The sequence below is a fragment of the Sphaerodactylus townsendi genome, linkage group LG01, assembly GCF_021028975.2.
Source record: "Sphaerodactylus townsendi isolate TG3544 linkage group LG01, MPM_Stown_v2.3, whole genome shotgun sequence".
NCBI lineage: Eukaryota > Metazoa > Chordata > Lepidosauria > Squamata > Sphaerodactylidae > Sphaerodactylus > Sphaerodactylus townsendi.
In genome coordinates, this window is record NC_059425.1 from 67275268 (window position 1) to 67297964 (window position 22697).

Here is a 22697-nt window from a genome sequence, read left to right on the forward strand (position 1 = left end):
GAGGCTGGATGATTGTATGTCAGGAGTGCTTTGATTGTGTGTTCCTGCATAGAAGGGGGTTGGACCTGATGGCCCTTGTGGTCTCTTTCAACTCTATGATTCTAGTTGAGAGGATATCCTATTAAACCATCATCAACAAGGATTGGATAATTTGAAATCAAAATCACAAATGTCAGTTTTTGTTTTGTTGAGTCCTTGAGAAATAAATGGAAGTGTCACATCTAAGCCACCATTCCTTCAGAGCAGTAAGGCCTCAAAATGGATAAAAGTTAGGAGACAGCTGACTTCAATATTCAGTTCCAATTTATTTAATCAGAGGCTGCATAAAGCGGATAGTATCTTTAGTTACATCCTTTGGGAATAAGTAGGTTAAAACTTTCACTTCTTTACTTAATATTTCTTGGATAAATTTGAGTGAAGGGAATAATCACTGAACTTAAGTGACCTTAATTCTGCCAAATTTGAGCTGTCAACAATACATTTCAAAAAGAAAATAATTGAATACTGTTGGATTTTAGTGACCTATGCCGTGATAGATGGCTTGGTCATTTATTTCATGTATTGAGCTGTCTAAAGTAGTCTGATGAGAAAGTGACAAATGCAATTCAGGTCTCCCTCTGTGGCCAGGGGCTCATAAAGAATAATTAAACCAAGTTTCAGAGTCAAAAATATCTGGCAGAAAATATACTAGTACTTTTGATCCTGGAGGAGCTAGCTTTAGATCTGGTGACTTTTGACAGTTCCATGGGTTGGAATCTCAACTGTGATCTAAAGTTTAGCTTCAAGAACAGACTGGACAATAGACTACAGAGTCAGTGACTTCTTGTGTTTTATGTTGCTTTTATTTATTTCCATTATTTAGGCTTCAAAAAAATCTTTTCAAAATCCATGCAGCTTACAAAAAACATCTAAAAGTACACTCTCAAAAATAACTCTCAAGTTATAAATTTTCACTGAGTTATAAACACCAACATAGGAGGATGAGAGTCAGAAATTCAGGCCAAATATGCCTGAGGAACTGTGGAAAGTGTCCTGGCCCATATACTTCAGAAGCAAGATAAAAGGTAGCCCTCAGATCCACTTTGAATAGGTGTAAATGACCCTGTGCTGTGCCTTCTGTGATTAACTGAGCAATTGCTTTATTCATTGCAGGGAAAAAACCTAACCATCAGCTTTCATTTCCCACGAGCACCTCAGTATAGTGAAGCTGTCATTACCTGACAGGCGATCTGTGACATCCTGCAGAGCTCGGCCACTGATGAAACGCACCCTGCTGGCAAACGTTTGAAGCAGCAAAGCATTATCTGCAAGGGACAAAACAAAATTTTGGGAAACAGCCCATTGGGAGAAGCGGGGGGAGATGGAATTGTTTCATTGTTGATAATTTTTAGATTAAAAGTTGTTTTCTCTAAGCATAAATTAAAAACATCTCAGCTTTTCAGAACACTTGGATCATACAAGTGTTAATTTGATTTCCCTTCACTGCATTACTGTATATTTAAGACTTGTAGCTGACTGTCTGAACCGACTCCATTGATAGCATTGTGATTGAAGACCAAGCACAATATTAAGTCGCCATCGGTAGGGTAAGATCCGTGATGGCCCAGTCATACAGTCACATTATAACAACTGTGCTCATCACAGCACCTTCAGCCTGCCTGGGACTTATCAGGCCACAGTCCTGTGCATTGCTTCCACTTACTAGACCAGGCAACTGCTTGCCCACCATTACCTTCACTCGTCACCACTATCTGTCACCTGAAATGAATCATATCACAAAAAGGTGTTGTTCTAAACATAAAATATTTCATAAAGTGTAACTTAAGGGTTTGTAGATTCCCCTCCATCACCACAGAAAAAATACTAAAATGTATACTTTGGGGTTACCCAACTCAGGGTGGAGTCTGGAATTCCCCTGAGAGTACAACTGATCACCTGATGGCAGAGATCAGCTCCTCTGGATGACACGGCAGCTCTAGAGGGCAGCTTCATGGCATTACATCATTGCTGAGTTTCCTCTTCTCCCCAAACACTGCGGTCCCCTGGCACCACTCCCAAATCTCTAGGAATTTCCCAAGCTAGAGTAGCCAACTCAGTCACAGCACACTAGTGAGCCAGTGTGGCCAGAGAACCAGTATTGTATAATGGTTTCAGTGTTGGACTAGAATCTGAAAGATCCCCCCCATCTGCCATGCATGCTTGCTGGATGATCTTAGACCAGTCACACACACTCCGAGTCTAACCTATCTCACAGGACTACTGTGAGGGAAAATGGAAGAGAGGAGAACAATGTAAAGTGCTTTGGGTCTTCCACTGTATAAATGAAGTAATTACTTAATTAATTAATTAGTATCAGAAAAAATGCCTCTTTTGGGAGGGGGGTCCAAATGTTAAAGGAAATTTCATGAGAACTGCTTACCCTTCCAAGGTTAATGACGAAGGCCTGCTCTATTCTTTTTCTGATTAGTTGGTATCCAAATGTTCTACTTGGTTGTGGAAGCAGTAAAAAAATTACAGGGGGCTTTGCTTTGTCATTCAGAACAGCCTGCAGCTCAAAAACCTCCTGGATTATATCATTGCCACTCAGCCTGAAAACCACTGCTGTGAATATCATATTCGTCTAACACAGGTGTCAGTTAGAAGGGGAAAGGGAAGAATTACGAAAAAAGTTCTAGTGGTGAAGGACAAATGAAAAGGTAATGGCCAGAACAAGACTGAAGGATACTGTGGAAGGTCTCTCCAAACAAGCATGAGGAGGGTCAAAAAATGATAATTCTGTTAAATGGAGAAGTAATTTCCATACAGGGGAAAAAATGGAAATGGAGCTTCCATCAGAACATGACAAATGACAAAGAACGATCAGCGTCAGCTCTTGTGGCACAGTCAAGAAAAAATCACGGCACCGGCATACATTCAGTTGAGCAAATTCTAGCTTCACCCCTCCAAGTGCAGTCTATAGATACATTTGAGGTAAAGCTTTAAAAAAAGCCTTTATGTGACAATAGTTTTCCAAAAAGTTCTGACTTTGCTCATTCTGAAAAGCCAATCTTATTCTTTGAGGTCAACAGACTCAAGACAGAAACCACAAATATGTCCCAAGGGAATTTAATCAATTGGTCCATATAATTGGTCTATATAGATAGGCCTTTTCCACATGAGTTGTTTACAACATATCTTGCCTCCAAATGCTACAGATTTTTTTTCTTTTAATCCTGAATCTCTGCCCCACCCCAGTTTGCTTCCAGAAATATTTTCCCTTAATTTTTCCTCTGTTGTTTCCCAAGCGCTTTTGCAGTGATTGTTACCTCTCTATTTCTGAGCCACCTTCCCTTGAGTATACGATCAGGCTGAAACAGTCTTTATTTCTCCACTCTACCAAACACTGGATCCTATCGACACTTCAGTATAGTTATCTAACCTCCCCTTCACCTATTAACACTTCCGTACAGTCATCTAACTTCCCCTTCACCTATTTTCTCCTCCTAGTCCTCTGTTTTCAAAACACAATTTTTGATCAGTGAGGAATACTGTGATAAACTGTGCATGTGGAAAAGGTCATAGTATTCTAACACTGAGTTATGGCATCTTCCCACCGAAATGGCATTTTCATTACTGCATCTGTTTGTCAAAACTAATTAGTGATGACCCACAGAAAGCCATTATTGAAGCTTTGAATTTGCTATCCTTTCCAAGCCTTAAGGGAATGGTAGAACAGAACTGACAATACAAATAAATGAAAATGGATCCAGGACATCTCATCTCACTTTGAGGAGCAGAGAGTCTGGTCTGGAGCCCCAACTGCAAACCTCTACCTGGACTCCTTCACGGAGGTCCTGTGGGCTCTTAGCAGTAGCTGATCACATACGGCTCCCTCCATGCAGCACTCTTGTGCAAGAGCTGCAGCTGCCTTTGTTGGTATTTGCAAGTATCTGTCACAACTAGTCATGAAAGTGTTTAACTGTCTGTTTGTAAGAACGTTGTTGAGGTGACATTCTAACGAGCTGACTTATTGTTTAACTATTGGCCAGTCAGATAGCCATTGCTTACATGTTTGTGAGCAGTTATACCTGAAGTTATAAAATTAACTTGTTTTCTTTGTTCTATTCAGAGAGAAAATCACTCAGTCCTAGCTATGTCCTGACACAACTGTAAAAATGTAACAGTACAGTATAGTATTTATTGTTTTATCTCCATGTTACGCTTCCCATTTAGCTAGAAAACATTTATACAAAGCAACTCATTAGTATCTGGGTCTTTATTGGTATCTGCTAAACTCTGCTAATAATGTATACCAATCAATAGCCTTCCTAGTTTTCTTCGCAGCTCCATGATCCTCCAGTGCTTCACCTCTCTGAGGGAATGGGGGTCATGGCCATGCACTTAGCAGTGGCATCATCTGGTAGCAAGGCAGCTTTGCTGACCTCTGCCACTCTTCTGCCACCCATCAGGCCATCAAGAGTTGGAGGAGGATCTTCCCCTTGCATCAGTTGACAGGCAGGTCACCCAATGCCTGGATCTGTGCCCCATGCCACGCCATTGCTCCATTGGCTATAATCCATAAAGCTGTGGCCTGTTTTCAGTCCACCTGGGACTCTGTGTGCATTTGTGTCCCCTTTCCTCTTCTTACTTCTCACCTTGTCCAAAAAATTGCAATGACCCCCCACCTCTAAACTGCTTAAATTTTTGCAGTTTTTGCAACTAAGAATCAGCTACAGCAAAGCTGAGAAAACAGAGATCAGAAAATCAATTTCTGCTTGACACTCACTGTTTTCTGACGGTGATGATGTATGTTTTGAGCTAGACAACATTGTTATTTCAATGATGAATAAAAGAAGATAACTGCTTGCTTCAGCAGTATGAACAAATGCTTTGAAATGCTAATAGGAGGAGGATAGGAGCTGTGTGGGGTATTAATTATTGATGATCATTCCCTGTATCAGTACCCATAAAGATTTTAGTTCATCTTTAAAGCAGCCTTTGAAACTCATTTTAAAGCAACCATAGTACAAGTCCTACTCTCTCTTCTGTCATTCTCAGATGTACCATGAATGTTGAAATACCTGCTCCCTACAAAAGCACCAATAGAGTTTAACTCCAGAGTGACAGTTGGAGGAATGAGTGATGTACACTGATGGTGCATTCCTTAACCTGCCCATAACACTGTCCCACTAATGATAAATTAGTTTATCAGTTACTAGTCAAGAAGCTCAAAGCATAATGGAAAAGACCCCTCTGAATTTTCATCATTTTGTCTAAATGAGCCCTACCTTTATTAACAGGGAAACCCAAGCACTCCTGCTATTAGATTGTAGAATGCATTACTAATCTTTTGGGTTTTTACGACTTCCTCAGAAACATGTAAGTCTTTGATAGCCTAATATGACAGATTCCCAAATATGCATTTGTGACCGAACAAAGGAGTAAGGACCATTTTCACAAGACTTTTTTCCTATTGAAAGGATTTCTTCATACAGTTAGAACAGTGTTTTCTGCGATGGAAAAAGAAAACACTGTAACTCAGAACATCCTAACAAAGTTTGGTTTCAAGACCCTTTCCATTCAGTTACTCCAGTCTTAACATATCTGACCAGAGTTCATGATTTCTAGAAACCAGGAGAACAATCAGTGGATGACAATCCTGAATCTCTCTCTCAGAGTCTGGACCATACTTGGAGAGGGGCCACAGCTCAGAGCATCCCCTTTGCATCAAGAAGGTCCTCCAGTTAAAAGGATCAGACAGCAGATGATTTGAAATTTTAGTTCACCTTTAAAGCAGCCTTTGAAACTCATTTTTAAAACAATCACAGTACATGTGCATCACAGTAGGGCAATAGGATGACTCATTATAAGGCAGTTTCAGGTTTTTAACTTTTGATGTGGACCATAAAGTATCAATACAGGATGATAAATTGGTTCATAACTTCACTGATGGAAGAGACTCAACATAGCTGTTGGGACTTAGATTTAGATTAAGGCAGAGTGAAAACTGGTGGCAGCGACATTAACAATTTGAGATATGCAGATGACACTACATTACAGGTAGAAGATAGCAAAGACATGAAATGAAGGTTAAAACAGAAAGTACCAAAGCACAATTACAGCTGTACATCAAGAAAATGAAAGCAATGACTACAGGATAATTACACAACTTTAGTTGATAATGAAAAAATTGAAATGGTTTAAGGTTTTCTGTTCCTTGGCTCCATCATCTACCAAAAGAGAGTTTGCGACCAAGAAATTAGGAAATTGAGGCTGGGAAGAGCAGCTATGAAGAAACTAGAAAAGATTCTTAAGTGTATGAATGTGTCACTAGCAACGAAGATCAAGTTAATTTATTCAACAATATTCCCCTTTACTATGCAGGAGTGTGAACGTTGGACAGTTAAGAAAGTTGACAGGAACCAAATTTATTCCTTTGCAATGTGGTGTTGAAAAGGAGTTTTACAGGTACCATGGACTGCAAGAAAGACAAATCAGTAGTTTCTAGAACAAATCATGTCTGAATGCTCCCTAGAAGCTAAAATGGGTCGAAGTCTTAAACATGCGTGTATGGCCCATGGCTAATAAACGTGAATTTGATAGAAGCTAAAGTGACTGAACTGAGGCTATGATGCTTTGGTCTCATTATGAGAAGACAAGTGCCTCTGGAAAAGACAATAATGCTAGGAAAAGCCAAAGGTAACAGAGAAAAGACCCAGCATGAGATGGATTAACTCAATCAACAAAGTCACAGCTCTCTGTTTATAAGACCTAAACAAGGCTATAAATGACAGGACATTTTAGAGGTCATTAATTCATAGGGTCAGTATAAGTCAGAAGCAACTTGATGGCACTTAACATGCACACAGGACAAGCACAATGCACTCCACATATCCAGAAGCAGTGGCTCCAATCCATACAAGTTTCAACAAAGAAATTAATAAGGATTAAGCTCATCATGGTGAGCCAAGCTATACGTATCCACGGAATACTATCCATACACTCCATGGTCAATAGATATGGGGGGTGGGGGGTAATTCCTTACTAATCCCAAATATAGTAATCATTCCCTAGACAGAAAGTTTGTCCTTACAAATCATTCAGAGTATGAATAATCATAAATCCACTGACGCTTCAACACTCTATGATACTTCTGACACATTCAGTGAAAGTAGCATTTCTAGCGCTGACATAAATCCATGTGACGTCGGATTTACAGCAGTCCTTGGTTGTGTAGTTACTGGAAACAGCAATTTCAGCCCATGAAGAACAACAACGTTTGGAACAAGCTGTGATTTAGACCTGGACTTGTTGTTCTTCAGAAATGAACTCAATAATCCATAAATTTCATTTTAAAAAAGGATACAGGTTGGAAATATTTATGAACTGCAGACAGGAGAAGGAGCTGCTGAAACCCATGATTTAGGGTTTCCACAGAGACAGCCTGCTTATTTAGGAAAACAGCCTCCCTGCCCCCCACCCCCAACAAGAGCAAAATGCCAGACCAGGTAGATGCCAAAAAAAAGACTCCCAGAATGAAGAGTTTCTATAGGTCATTGATGGCAAACCTTTTAGAGACCGAATGCCAGGGACAGAGCAAGGGGAAACTGTGCCTGGGGCACACCTGTGCCCTGCATCCCTGCCACACTCCGTCTGCCCCACCACACCACGGAACGCCCCCAGAATGCCCCCGCCATGCCCATGGAATGCCCTCGCCATGTCCTACAGGGGCGTGCGCTGGATGCATCATGCACCCCCCACCCCCCTGGCACTACGTCACTGCTGAGTGCCCAAACTGGGGCAACAGCGCGCGTACCCACAGAGAGGGCTCTGAGTGCCCCCTCTGGCACTCATGCCATAGGTTCACCACCACTGCTATAGGCGGATACAGACGGCAATTCCTCACAAGGAAACTGCTTGTAAAATCACCATAGGATGCATGTAGTCCTGGGGGGGGGGGTAATTCCTTACTAATTGATGCCCTGAAGCATCTGTCCACATAAGAGCTACCTTTTACTTCTGACAGCTGTGGGGGCCTGCTAAGATTCACCGACTTGTGACCTTTCATTGTACCACATGGACAGTTGGGACTCTGGGTATAGATCTGCATTTCATGCATTTGCAAATATTCATCCGCATTCAACTCTTATGTGTCCCTAATAGGTATGTCACTACCCTATTGTGAATCAGAACAGGAACTAATTTGTATAATGAAGCTGCCTTATACTGAATCAGGCCATTGGCATGGCAAGACTGGCAGCAGCTTTGCAGAGTCGCAGGCAGACATCTTTCGCATCACCTACTTCCTGATCCTTTTAACTAGAAATACTAGAGATTTAATTTGGGACCTTCTGCATGACAAGCAGATGCTCAGCCACTGAGCCATGGCCTCTTCGTTTCACAACCACTATATATGAAGACATCACCATGAACTGACCTTTTTCAAAAGATCTTACAGAGCTCCATCTTAAGACCACTTCAGACGGATTGTGTCACAATTCACAATCTCCACACTTTGGAGCATTCTCAAAACTGGTTCTTCAAGCCAAAATCGTGAAGTAGAGTCATATTGATCTTTACTGATGTAAGCCACATCTTTCTCTCATTGGTCGATTCCGCACAGCATAATAATAATGGGTTACATCCATTATTTTTTTAATCCAGGTCTATTTTATTCCGGTTTTGTCCTTCTCACGGGTGCTTGTTTTCCTTGATGGAAATAATCCGTTTCCTTTCTGCCCCTTCGCACGAACCCGCTTTTTTTTAACAATGCAAACGTGCAGGTGCGAACATTCCATTTTTCCTGTTTTCTGATTGGCTGTTCCACCACCACAGTCCCCCTTCTGCCCGCTTCCACCCTCTACTAAGGGAACACTTCTGATTGGTGGAGAACCTGCAGCAACCCCGGGAGCCCAAGAAGAACCTCCTCTGTCTCCAGCATGGAAAAAAGTTTTGGAGTTTGAAACCATGACACATATAAACATGAAGCATGCAACCCCCCCTCTTCAAAATTGTGAAATACAAAATAATAAAATCTGTCCAAAAAGGGGGCAAAGCAATACGTCCCATCTGCATCCAAAGGTATGCATCTGCCTAGCTACATGCTCTGAGCATCCAAAAAAGAAAATGAAAAGGAACAGGGGCATTGCTTGCAACAGCCCTGTTTGTTGTAAATTCGTTGCTGTACACATTTTGGTGAAATGGCACTCACAGTCACTGCCAAGGGGAGAAAACGTGGAAAACTTTTCTGAAATGGCGGGCTATCGCACCAACCAGCAGCTCAGCAGAAAGAAAACTGACATGACATATGGCAGGACAATGGGTGGCAGGTGGGAAAAATGAAGTGGTTTGGCACCCATGCCATTCCCATGGAAGCAGGTTTGACCTGGGACTTTTTAAAAAGAGCAGTTTTGGGCGGTTTTTGAAAAACCTGGCTTGACAGAAATATTGTGGACCAATCCCGCTTCCATGGGAAGAAACCCATATGAAGTTCTTGCCCAAACTGGGATATTTTTCTTTGTCAACCCATTATATTTGTACCATGCAGAAATGACCATTGTTCTGCTTTAATCTAAAGGCATTCAACTACTTTTCTACTGCAAAGTCTCCACACCTTTAGCTATACTCCATTGAGCATGTTCAGTTATCTAAGGCAACAACTTCTTAAAACACATTTCAGTACAGACACATGCGACAGAATCAACTGAGAATGGAGCAGTAGAGTCAGGAAGTGAGAGAGTGAACTGTACTCCGGTTGCAAGAAGAAAATTAGCATAGCAGTAAGACAGCTTGTATAGAACTTGTCTTCCTAATATGCTAATTATCTACATGTAAGACTTTGGTGTGCGTGGGATAATTTCAAAAAATGGTGGCCACATCTTTAGTTTGAACAGCTGCTACCACTTCTGGAGTTTACTACCATGTTCTACAGAAAGTGTACATCTGACTTCAGCCATCTTCACTGGGAAACTGATTTTCAGAGCACCCCAAATTCTATTTAAATTGATATGTTCTGAACACCCCCACTCCAAGCAATGCATAAATCTCTCCCATACTACTGAACAGAGGTCAGACAGGACATGCTTTCATTGCGCTATATCAACTTTTAATGATGCGTGATCCCCTGCCAGCCTGCAACATTTTCCCCGAGTGACCCTCCCTACAAAGGTCATCTTTCATTTCAGAACCAAGTTCACTTCCATTCCATTTATATGACATATCACTTCTTGTAAGAATTTAGCACAGGTGAAAAGGTGGCAGATTTACAGCCTTGGAGACTAGTTTGTTCTATGTGCAGAATAGGTATATCTATGTGGCACAGTATTAAAAAAGAGTTCCTTCCTTCTTTTACTTATTGCTGGCATATTGCTCTTAATAAAAATAAACTGAGGGATAATGGGAACATATTGCCTATGGTCTCAGGCTGGCTGAAGTTGTACCAGTCCTACTGACATCAGTGAAGTTACTCCAGAATAGGAGTGTGTTCTCTCTGTAGTCTCATTAGACCAAACAACAGGTTCAAAAACACGTGTTAATAGATTTTGTCTTTCAATTTACAGCATGCCAAACCTGGCTCCTTTGAACTACACCAGTCTCCTTACTGCTTTCTAAGAACAGGGGGAAAGCTGGACAGTGCAGATACAGTGATATCATTTTTTGAAACTCAACAGCACAGCTTAGGTGGCAGAGGATATATATTCAGTGGGTCCCAATATCTTGGGTCGAGTAACCCATGGCCATTACAGCATGTTTTCACCCAAACTGTGATCAAAATAGAAGCTACTGCAGAGAGAAAAGACGGGTTTTAAAGGAGTTGGTCAGTCTAGGCTTATCTTTAGTCTTTGCGATGAAATTCATAATTGAAGAAATTCTCTAGATGGGACTACCTGATTACCCATGTCACCAGAAATAGGAAGAGAGGAAATGAGGGAGAGGAAATAACAGGGGGAGAGGAAATAATTACCTAGACTAATGATCATTTGGTCCAGCACCTTCACAGCTGCATTGTAAATCCCAGAATTCTTTGAGTTTAAGTTGTCGGTGACTACAGTCACTACAGAGATCATGACTGGATTTAAACCATCTTTAAGGACTGGGATCATGGAGGCAATAGATTCTAATGCGTACTGGTTCACTTTCTTGTTGGAGTCCTGAAGCCTCAAGAGGAATGCATCAAAGATCTGTTAATGTGAGAAAATAACAGATAAATCCTGCTATGACCACTGTAGTTGTGCGTACAGAAAAACTGGGGAAGAGAGGTTTCAATCAGATTATTATGAGCTCATATATGAAACCACACTTTTACAAAGGATTAGAGCCAAAGTACAGTAAGTAAAGCAGAACTCACAGAACAGCAATATCCTGCCTCATACCCCATTGGGAGGGGGGGTTGTCAGAAAGCCCTCATGAACTATTTTTGGGGTGAAGTGGCTGTCTTGGAGCCAACCCCCTTCCAAAAACAGTTTTTCAAGGGGGTGGGGGACTACCATGCTACTACCTTGGACTTCTGATAAACATGCTTGAGGTTGCTGAGGAAACTGGTACGAACCCACCAAGCTGTCCATTAAGAAGAACGTGAGCAATTTTCTCATAGATGCATATCACTTGAAGTCTGTATACTTCCAGAAGTACAGCTAAAAGCATGCCCTGATTCTACTGAAAAAAAGTGTTGCACATGAGGTGATACAGCAGTTCTCTCTGGCACCCTGTTATTCACACACACAGATCACCAAAAGATGTGCCATGCATATACAAACCTGTCCTAAGAATATTCCTTATATTCTGATTTTCCAGATATAGAGTAGTCTGGCAATTATCTCTGACCTAGGAAATGTACATCTGTACACTGTTGTCCAGGAAAAGTAAGGTTAATTTCCCACCATACAAATAAATGGCATGTCTTGTGCTGGATAAAAGTGAGCTAGCTATGCCTCATGATGTTAGCTGACTCTGGGAAAGCTGTGAAGATAGTTAAGGAGTAGTATGTTATTTGGGATATAAAGCAACCCTCTCAAATGGAAAGAACTATTTGAGCAGATTGCTGTCTTATTCTTTAATGGATTCTGTCACAGTCTCACAGTGCCAATGCGCTTCATCCTCAGGTGGGACAGACCAGGGAAAAATAGCAGTAACTACAACTGATCCTCTGAAGATGCCAGCCACAGATGCAAGCAAAACATCAGGAGAAAATGCTACCAGAACATGGCCATACAGCCCGGAAACCACACCACACCCCAATGATTCCGGCTGTGAAAGCCTTTGACAACTACAACTGCTGCTGTGTAGGAGGAAAAAAGAAAACTCCCCAACCCGCCCCAAATCTGTTAAGCATATCTGGCCAGCCTCTTTAACAAGCAAAGAGAACATAAGAACATAAGAACTAGCCTGCTGGATCAGACCAGAGTCCATCTAGTCCAGAATTCTGCTACTCGCAGTGGCCCACCAGGTGCCTTTGGGAGCTCACATGCAGGAGGTGAAAGCAATGGCCTTCTGCTGCTGCTGCTCCTGAGCACCTGGTCTGCTAAGGCATTTGCAATCTGAGATCAAGGAGGATCAAGATTGGTAGCCATACATCGACTTCTCCTCCATAAATCTGTCCAAGCCCTTTTTAAAGCTATCCAGGTTAGTGGCCATCACCACCTCCTGTGGCAGCATATTCCAAACACCAATCACACATTGTGTGAAGAAGTGTTTCCTTTTATTAGTCCTAATTCTTCCCCCCAGCATTTTCAATGAATGCCCCCTGGTTCTAGTATTGTGAGAAAGAGAGGTGAGGTAGAAAAACAAGTCACAACCAGCAGTTATTTTTACTAAGATAGTTGTAGGATATGGAGGGAATACCCCATGATGAAACCTGGAATCAGTAATCATAGGGGAGCATTTTGGACAGGGTATTCTACAGATGCTCCTCTGATGCCTGAAAACACCCCCACTAAACTCAGTGTGGTGTAGTGATTAAAGTCTAGGACTAAGTGCTGAGACACCCATGTTTAAACTGATACTCTGCCATGGACTCTCACTGGGTGACTATTGGTCAGTCAAAGTCTCTCTCAGCCCTAACCTACCTCACAAAATCCTTGTGAGGATAAAACAGAGGGAGGAAGAGTGATGTTGTAAACTCCTTTTGGGTCTCCCACTGAGAAGAGAAGCAGCGTAGAAATAATAAAATATGAACACATTTTTTCATTATTCCAGCAGTTTTCTTGGTAAATGGTGCTGCCTTTTGAGAAAGCAGGACCTTAATTTTTCTCGGCTCACGTGAACAAGAGAGCCAAGTAACAGCACCTGATATGGAGTTTTCCATCAAGACAGCTGCAAAGGGAATGCAGCAAAAACAAACGTACATTATTTAAATTGTTAGACGTTCAGACCAAAACCTACATTATGGGATGGCATGAAAACAGTCTCCATACCTGGATGATATTTGAGGAGACAAGCTGGGGGTTGTTCTTGCAGTGCTCCATCAGCAGTGTTATGCCTTCCATTCTCATCTGAAATTCTTTGGCCACCAGCATCTTATCCAGCTCTTTGAGTTGTTCTATTACTTCTAAACTTCGAAAGGATGAGCGACGAACCATGGGTTGTGGTAGGGCAAGAGTGCTGGAGACAGACCTGGTGTTAAGGAAGGATTACAGGCTTTTAAAATTTGTATTATCCCTCAATGATCTAAAAATTATGTTATCCAAAACCATTGTATGTAGTTGGGCAAAAAAAGAGAGCAGAAGTTAAAATATCTGTTCTAAACAGGTAATGAATATTAATTACAATCTTTTAATTTTATTCAACTTGCATAACTTGCTCTGGCTACAAGGTTGTAGGTGCGCGTGTGCACTGCATTTGACAAACATGGAGCTAGTGAAGGTCATGTGAGGCAGACGACATTAGGACAGGAGAAATGTTGCAAATTTTAATTTTAAATCACTGCTTAGGATGACATAGTCGAGCTAAGAATTTGCTTTTAGGTTCTTGGGTAAATCTGCAAACATGATTTTTTTTCACTGTCCTACTCAATGTACAGTTTTCATGGATAACTTATGCCCAGAATAAATTCTAGAACATAAAAGCACAGAGTTTGTAACAATCATTCTTTGGGATGGCATGCAGAACAAGGGGAGGACCCAGAAGCACGTGTTCACCCCCAGTGTGGCACTGGGCCACTTGGGCACAGCTGCTACCCCCATGTGGGAGTCTCACAGTGCCCAGCCAGTTAGCCAATGGCTGGCTGCCTCATCAGGGAGGGACAGACCAGGAGAGGCCCTTGGGCATTTCCCGTAGTCCACCCCTTCTCTTTTAGGGTCATATGGCTGCCAAGTTGCTCCAAGTTGGCTTTGGTCATCTTTGCAAAGGGATCAGCAGAGATCAGCTGGATTCAGAGGAGTGTGCTCTGCCTGAGGGTCTGGTGCAGTGGCAGTGGTAGTGGGGAGCAAGAGCAGGAATTGAGGAGTGCACTTTAGGCAAGGGACAATTGAATCAACGGCTTGGGCAGCAGTGTTGTGGAGGGCTCTCAGTTGTCCCACAGTAGGAAACTGGGAGAGGGGTGAGGAGCTGAGAGAGTGCAGCTAAGGAAAACTGCCAGTGACAGCAGGGAGAGAAGAGGAGTGGTAGCAGAGAGCAAGACTTCAGGGCAACAGTTTAGGAGGCTTGTTCTGGAAGCTTCCTTGTGCTCTTCCCCCTATACCCACCTGGGGCAGCCCTCTCAACTATCCCCTCAACTACCTCTCCCTTTCTTGTGTTCTCTCCTGAGAACAGAAACTATGCCAGTCCAGGAGACTCCCCCCCCCTTTAAATTTACCTTCCTGCCAATTTTTCTAAAATAGCCCTTCCTTATCAAGACAGCTGACAGCCTTAGTATCATGGACAAGTACCATCCAAGAATTATCAAAGATTCCTCCAGGGAGGAGTCAGTTGGCGGCCCTGGCGCCTGTCCTCAGCTAGTGACATAAGTGACACAAGAAGAAGCAGCCTCCATGGGGCTAGACTCAAAACTGCAGCCAGAACCCATGCAGTGACCTTCAGCCCTCCAGCTCTGAACCAGCTGCAGAAAGCCAGATGCCAGACCATTCACCTCCCTCGTCAACAGAGCATCAGGAATGGAATAGGAGAACACACAGGGCCTGACAGGACAGGAGATGAAGTGCACACCTAGCAGCCCAGTACAGGCCCAGCATGGACAGCAAGGACAAGTGTTTGCAGGAGCAGGTCTGAGGCAGCTGGCAGGTGTATACCATTATAGACCCTTCAAATAGCTGTTGTGTTTATAAGCAGCTGGAAAAAGGCATAGCTGCATGGAAGCCACACATCTGTTTACTACTGACCTTGCTGCTCCCACTCTGAGATGACTGCACAGTTTGGACCTTGGTTTGGATGATCCTTTAGGATTTCCCTTGGATTGGCCGCTGTAAGGTTTGGGAACCCCTGGAACTAGACCTTGAAAACTGAAACTGGACTGTGTGTGTGAATGTATGTCTGGGACACTTGCTGGGGCCAACTAATTTACTAGAAGGCAGTTTCCTCATCCTGGGTCTGCCTCTTTGGGGTCAATTTGGGCCATTTTGAGCATAGCAGTGCCTTCACACATTCTATGTTGCTTGTCAGACCTTGTATCAAAGGCTGGCCTCACCTAACCAGGGCCATCAAAGGAGGCCTTAGGTGGGAGTCAGTTCTCAGGGTTTGCTGCGAATACAATCAGGAAAATGCCAGCAGGCCCCAAGCAAGTTCAAGCATAACTGTGATAACTGCTTCAGGCATCATTTTAGGCTTTCCTGCCTCCATGGCCCAATTGGCCAGCAGCCCTTTTGTGGTAGCCTACCCCACTCAGATAGAAAAAAGGGAGAGTCCACCACCACTGCTAAACTGGTACCTTAACAAGGCTGCCACAAAAAAACCCAATTTTTTGCCATTTCCCCCCTTTTGCTGCAGGCCCCAGTTCTCCCCAATACTGTTCCTGGGGTCTCCTGTCCTTAAGAATAGTATTTTATGATGTAGGAGAAAGGAAAAGTCTCACTTTACTGACAGAAATCTCTTCTGGTAGCGTTTGAGTCTTAGTTTCAACCCAGTTGCAGGTGATATATTGTTATGAACAAAAGAAAAGCACAGCTAATAAAAGCACATACCCATTATCTGAAGGCATGCTGTCCAGGGAGGTTGTCAAACTACCACTTTTTGACCCTCTTTGGCTTTTTGCAGAAGGAGCTTGGCAGGACTGGTCTTCTGCCCCCTATGTTTAAAAAAAAGGCATTTAAATTTTTAAAAGGCCATTTTACCCATTCTATTAAGAAATGGTTCCCAATGTTTTCACCTTGTAACTTTATAACTTTTGAACAGAAGACACGGGTACACAAACATGTGCTTCATTTCTAGACACCAAGAGAGTGAAAAACACCAGACATATATTCAAAATATTTTGTGTGCTCATACGTACTTTCTGTTTAATTGTAGCCATGACATCACGCAAGTCATGTGATGGCAGACATTGCTTCAGGTACCCATCAAATTTCGAATGGGATTTAAGTATATTCAGCATCCTCCGGCCATAAAATCTAACATAGGAAGGTGAAAGTTAATATACAGCTTTTGACAGCAAAATCTCATCTTCAGATTTCATTGAACCATTCAGAAACCCGATAATGGCTTCCACTGAAGTTTGTATTTCTTCTAAAATGCAATACAAATTGACAGATTGTTTGCAACGTCTTTTATTCCTTTCAAACATAAATTGTTGTAGCATCCCATCCTCCTCCTGCCTTTATAGCTAATAAAGCTCCCTACAGGTAACAAGGAAATGAAACACAGGCAATTAATAAATACCAACTTATTTAATGTATTTTCAGGAGTGTTATTTCTTGCTTTTCTTTTCAGGAGATATTCCAAGCCCTTGTGTTGACTCTGATTACTCCTATGATCTGTTAAATGGTACAGATTCTTTCTTGTGGAATAGGCCTAAGACACAGCTTATGAATGTTAATAGGAATTAGAGTGCCTTCATTGACCTGGTTTTCATGCTATAAGGTCTCCTCAGTACTTTCTGTAACACATTTGTAAACAGGGAGATTTCAGTTCTACTTGCTATTACTACACAGTTATCTCTTCAGAACAGAGCTGCAGCTGTTCACATCTTCTACAATAACATTTTTATGTCTTTGCGCAAGTCTGTCTGTTAACTTTCTTTTCTTGACCTGCTTTGCAAGAGACAGAAATTTAAATTCCCGCTCTGACTTAATTTGAATACTATCTAGTATTTGACAGAAGAATATAGGCAATAGCAAAAGCTATGTAAGACACCTGTCTTAAACAGACAACTAAAAATCAAACAGAAAACGAAAGTCAACAGATCCAGCTGGTCCCTGAAATGTATAGTGAAGGCATTTCTTGTCTATTACTTTTCTTCAATATCTGATTTCATGCCAGGGACATTTTTACTGATTTGTTACCATACGCTTTAATTAATTTCCATGTAATGTTGCAAAGCTCATGCAACATATTAAATTCATTCTTAATTCAAACTTTGAACTACTCTCAAAACAACTCATTATAGAACCACTCTACATCAAATGACTTCCTTTGCTATTTTTTTCTAGCAAATACATAGAATTTTAAAAAGCAAGCCATCATCTCCTAAGCTGGCCAACATCATGTGTGCATGCTGCACATCTCACTCTCTGTGGCAAGGAATTTACACACTCTAGGATGTCTGTGTCCAGCTATGATGTCTGTATTATTAAGCATAGCTATTGCATTTTGACATTTATTTATAGTTGAAATGCTATTTGATATTCCTGCTATATAAGCTTACATTCCAAAATAAATTTACTGTGGTAAATATAAAAATGAATCAATGACCAGTCAGCTGGGTGGGGGGGGGGGTGGTGGTATGGAAGGACCATTCATGTGGTCTAAAGGCTCCAAAGAATTATTAAGACACTTAGTGATTAAGAAGTGGCATAGTGATTAAGAAGTGGTTAAAAGCAGCTGCATTCTAATCTGGAGGAACCGGGTTTGATTCCCCGCTCTGCTGCTTGAGCTGTGGAGGCTTATCTGGGGAACTAGATTAGCTTGTGCACTCCCACATACGCCAGCTGGGTGATCTTGGGCTAGTCACAGCTTTTCGGAGCTCTCTCAGCCCCACCCACCTCACTGGGTGTTTGTTGTGAGGGGGGGGAGGGAAAGGAGATTGTAAGTCCCTTTGAGTCTCCTACAGGGGAGAAAGGGGGGATATAAATCCAAACTCTTCTTCTTCTAAATACAACCCCTCATGTATGCGGTTACCTTGTGTCTTGATTGCAGTCCTGAGCAAGTTTGATCAGCATCTGCACAAGCATCTCCATATTCTCTCGGTTGCCTGAAAGCAGCTTCTCAGCCCCAATCTGCTCCATAACTGTCAATAAGTGTTCAGCAGCAGATTTTCGAACAAGGGGATTACGATGGCTGGAAAAAAATGATATCAAAGCAATCAGAAACAGGATCCTGGACCCTGGAAAGCATGAATGGCTGATCGCAGCAAACACTCTACCTTGATTAGAATAGTTGGTTCCAACCCATTTCTCCATCCTGTGTCAATTTCCCCTCAAGAAGATCATCACTCTTTGAGGGTCCCCAATGTGGTTGTCAGCATCTCTACCACACTACAAACATATTACTTGGGGCTAAGAAACCAATTACCTTAACAGAGAGACAGAGCAGCTGACTCAGTGATAAAATGAGAATCCATCCCAATTCCTTCTAAATTTCCAGGGCAGGTAATCATTGAGCACAGTACATGCAAGAGGGTGGAGTGAAGTAAAATGAAGCACACAGGAATGGACTCTGAAATTTGCCAATACTTGCAGCCAAAGAGTACACAAAGCACTGATCTGGGCCCAACATTTCATTTTATACACAGCAAATCATTAAGTAACCAAAAAAATTATGTTCACATTAAGGGGCTACATTATACACAGTAACACTACAAAGCAACACTTTATACATGTTACAGCCATGTTACAATTACTACATGTGGATAAAATAGGGACAAACTGGGGCAAAAACATATTATATATCTAACTGGGTTCCACAGATATGTCCTGCTAATCCTGCTGAGTTCATAAAGCTTGATGCCACAAGCTGGTAGTCCCAGCACCCTAAGGTCTCTGTGGCCTCCCAATAACTGGTCAATATAGAAGATAAGTAGTCAGTCAACTTGCTGCTGTCTCTCCCCTCTTTGCTCACATGGAGGTATGGGCATTTTGTTCTCCAGTATATGGTTCCTTTTATTTTGCACAGTGCTCTGCAAGCCTGAAAGCTTCCTGTCCATGCTCAGATATTATGTAGGAGAAAAAGCAATTACATACTTCACTCCATTGGCCATGAGAGCTGCTAATGCTCGCGAAGGAGTTACATTTTGTGCCATGATTCCTAAGGATTGGTCAGCTGCTTTCTGGATGAATTCACTAGAATCCCCTGTCTTCTGGAGAAGGACTCGAGCAATCTCTTCAACCTCTTGATCCATGTGTTTTTTTAAGGTCTTGAACAGTTCAGCAAGGGTCCCAATAGCAAATCGAGACACTTTCGACCGAAGGTTACTAACCTGGCAAACAAAATGTTATCAGGTGAAGTGTTTAAAAGCCACATGGTCACATTTGCTAATTCCAATCTACTGCCAAAGGTGAGTTAGCAAACAAACTAGCTGAACAGAGAACAGAGAGCCAGTGTGGCATAGTGGTTAGAATTGCAAGTTGCAGGATGTTGCATGCCTACAGAGAGTGTTCCATGCTTCTCATAGAGTAATAGCTAGACAGATCCTAAACCTGGTATCTGACGGAGCCTATCCATCATCACCCAGCTCAGTCAAACAAGCCAGACAAGTAGGAAAATATTTTAACTATTTATTTATTTATAGTCCACCTTTCTCACTGGGACTCAAGGTGAATTGCAGAGAATAAATCAGTACAATCAATTACTCAGTGAAACTTCCAAAAACCATGCAACAGCTGCTGGATTTGCAGAGATCTTGGAAAACCAATCAGAGGTGAAGCACAGTATAAGTATTCACATGACAAAATAAACACAAAGCAAAAATCACATGGTAGGAGGCTACTTACAGCAACAGACACTACAAACTACACATAGTGGTACAGACCACAGTCTCTAACACTTCACCTCAGACCTTTCTCTGAGCCTCATCATTACAGTGCAGCCCCATTACCTGTGCAAACTGCCCTTTGAATAATTCAGCTTTGCACAGCTTGGTGTAGTGGTTTAATTCAGTTCAATTCAATTAACCTTTAATGGCATAATAACACAATATATATGCACATTTGTCAGTGACAAAACATGAAAATTTTGCAACAGGCTCCAGAATCTCTTTACAATCACCATTCAACAGAAATATAATTATTTAAGTGTCGGCATGCTCTTCAAGACCCATCAGTAAAGACTCTAAATGTTTGCTCCTAGGCTTGTTGTAAAGGGGGCAATACAACAGAACGTGAAGAACAGACTCTTCACCCCCAATTCCAAAGGAGCACGTTCTTTCATGATGGGGAATTCCCAAGCCTCCCCCCTGTCTAAGAGCAGAAGGTAACACATTACATCTGGCCAGGGTCAGAACTCTGCGCCATCTGGCCTCAATTAAAACATGGAGGTAGCTAGCAACAGTCAAGTTGGTAAAGGAAATTCCCCAATAGAGGCGGGAACAAAACTTATCAGTCTCCTTCAACAAGAGGAGGAATTCTTCTTGGTAGATTTTTTTTTAATGGCAAGATAAGTTTCTTGTTCTGATAACATGGCCAATTCATCAAAAGACATCCCCAAGGAATTTAACTTTTTTTTCTATGCAAATCCACCATTTGGTGGAACGAATGCTAGCTAGTGCCAAGTAGGAAAAGCTCTTGGCATCTGGATTAAAACAAGTCCGGACCCAAAATTTGAACACAAGAGACCAAGTCTTAGTTACCAACAGATGCTGGCCCGATTCCAGAGAAAGCGCTGCATAAGGAACTGAGTGAAGGAGATTGTGTAGTGGTTGAGAGCAATGGAGTCTCATCTAGAGAACCAGGTTAAATTCCCTGCTCTTCCACATGAGCAGTGGACTCGAATTTGGTGAAGCAAGTTTGTTTCCCCATTCCTCCAAATGAAGCCTGCTGGGTGACCTTGGGCTAGTTTCAGTTCTCTCAGAACTCTCTCAGCCCCCACCTACCTCACTGGGAGTCTGTTGTGGGGACAGGAAGGAAAGGTGATTGTAAACCACTTAGAGACTTCACCTTGAGGTAGAGAAAAGGGGGCATAAAAACCAACTCTTCTTCTTGTGTAAAGCTTCTTGTGTAAAGCCCCAGAGCATTATTTTGTAGTTGTGTTTCCTGTGAGTGACAGCCCTTCCCTTCAACCTCAGTGCATAATTCTTGATAGGCAGGTGCATCTGACAAATGGGTTGAACTGCGAATGATCAGGAAGTGACTGGCATATCCCTCTGTCTTATATATGACTTTTAAAAAACAGATAACAAAAACCCATCACCTGAACTACGAAAGATAAAACTGGCCAAGGGACAAAATGAAAGATGTGGCTATATCTCTGAGCAAGAACTTCTAAAGGTGAAGAAAATAATCCTTTTACCTTATATACACAAAAGCAAGCCCCCCCCCCCCCCGCCCAAGGACTTGAGGAAGACATCTCATATTCCTCTTCCCTTTTCCTACTCCCTATTCACCAGTCAACATACCATTCCTTCCTTAGATTTGTTTGCAAACCTGGGACATTATTCCAGTTTGTAATACTATCTGACATGTCTGGTTATGGTTCCCGTCTCCAAATATAAGTATCCGCAGATCTGGCCACATTGAGAATTAGATATATTGATTATGATTGGAAACAGAGATTCTGAGCAGCAGTCTCTATCCTCATATCTTTCACAGAATGTTTGAGTTTACAGGGAGGGAGGGTTTGAATCCCACATACTAACAATCACAACTTTCATCTCCTGGAAATCAATTCCATTTCATGATAAGTTTGGAGAGAGAAACTGGAGACTACAAATTACTCAGTTGGTCAAAACGCCATTATTTGCTGCAGATGACAGGAGGCTTAATAGATTTGCCAACTCTACTATGTTAATAGCACAACTAAACAAGCGTAGAGATGGTCCCTGTGGTTTCTTTTACCTCCTGGTTTTTATGAGAAGGGTTTCGAATGAAAGCAATAACATCTCTCCATTAAGTGGTCAAATAAATAGCAAGGCTGCTCTGAGCAGCCATGGGCGAATAAGCACCCTAGGATCCAAATACTGGCTGGCTCAACATGTGCTCTCTAGTAAAGCCACATTGAAATTGGGCTTGAGAAAACAGCACAGGTGACTGAAATTAGGAATAATCAGGCACAAAAATGACAGCTTTTGCCATTCTTTCCCTCTCTCATGATGGAAACATAGGCAACAATCCAAAAATGATAAGCTGTTGACAGAAGATAGAGAAGAGACATGGAAAGAAATAGCCTGAAATATGTGTTCTTGGATTTGAGAGCTGAAAGCAAAATATGCATGCTTATAAAAGCAAAAGAAAGCAGACAGACACAAAGGGCAGACAGAGAAATGTCCTTCTTAGCTGGCTTAATACACTACCATTTTTTCTCAAAATATAACTAGAGAATAAAGAAATGAATTGGTAGATATGTTGTTTGATAGACAACTATACAACTATTCAATAGCAGTACTCCGCAAAATAATGGTAGTTGGTTAGCCGCTCTGTGTA

General features: G+C 41.9%; 1 protein-coding gene across 1 annotated transcript in view; it reads right to left on the reverse strand.

Moving 5' to 3' along the window:
• TOGARAM2 (TOG array regulator of axonemal microtubules 2) overlaps positions 1–22697 on the reverse strand; it is a 77673-nt gene that overhangs the window by 11550 nt on the left and 43426 nt on the right. Inside the window, exons 12-18 of the mRNA XM_048512152.1 lie at positions 19305–19540; positions 18244–18402; positions 16400–16517; positions 16092–16195; positions 13392–13590; positions 10943–11159; positions 1218–1304 (exon numbers count right to left, since the gene is read on the reverse strand). Coding sequence (XP_048368109.1) covers positions 1218–1304; positions 10943–11159; positions 13392–13590; positions 16092–16195; positions 16400–16517; positions 18244–18402; positions 19305–19540 — 1120 coding nt within the window. The remainder of the gene's footprint in view (positions 1–1217; positions 1305–10942; positions 11160–13391; positions 13591–16091; positions 16196–16399; positions 16518–18243; positions 18403–19304; positions 19541–22697) is intronic.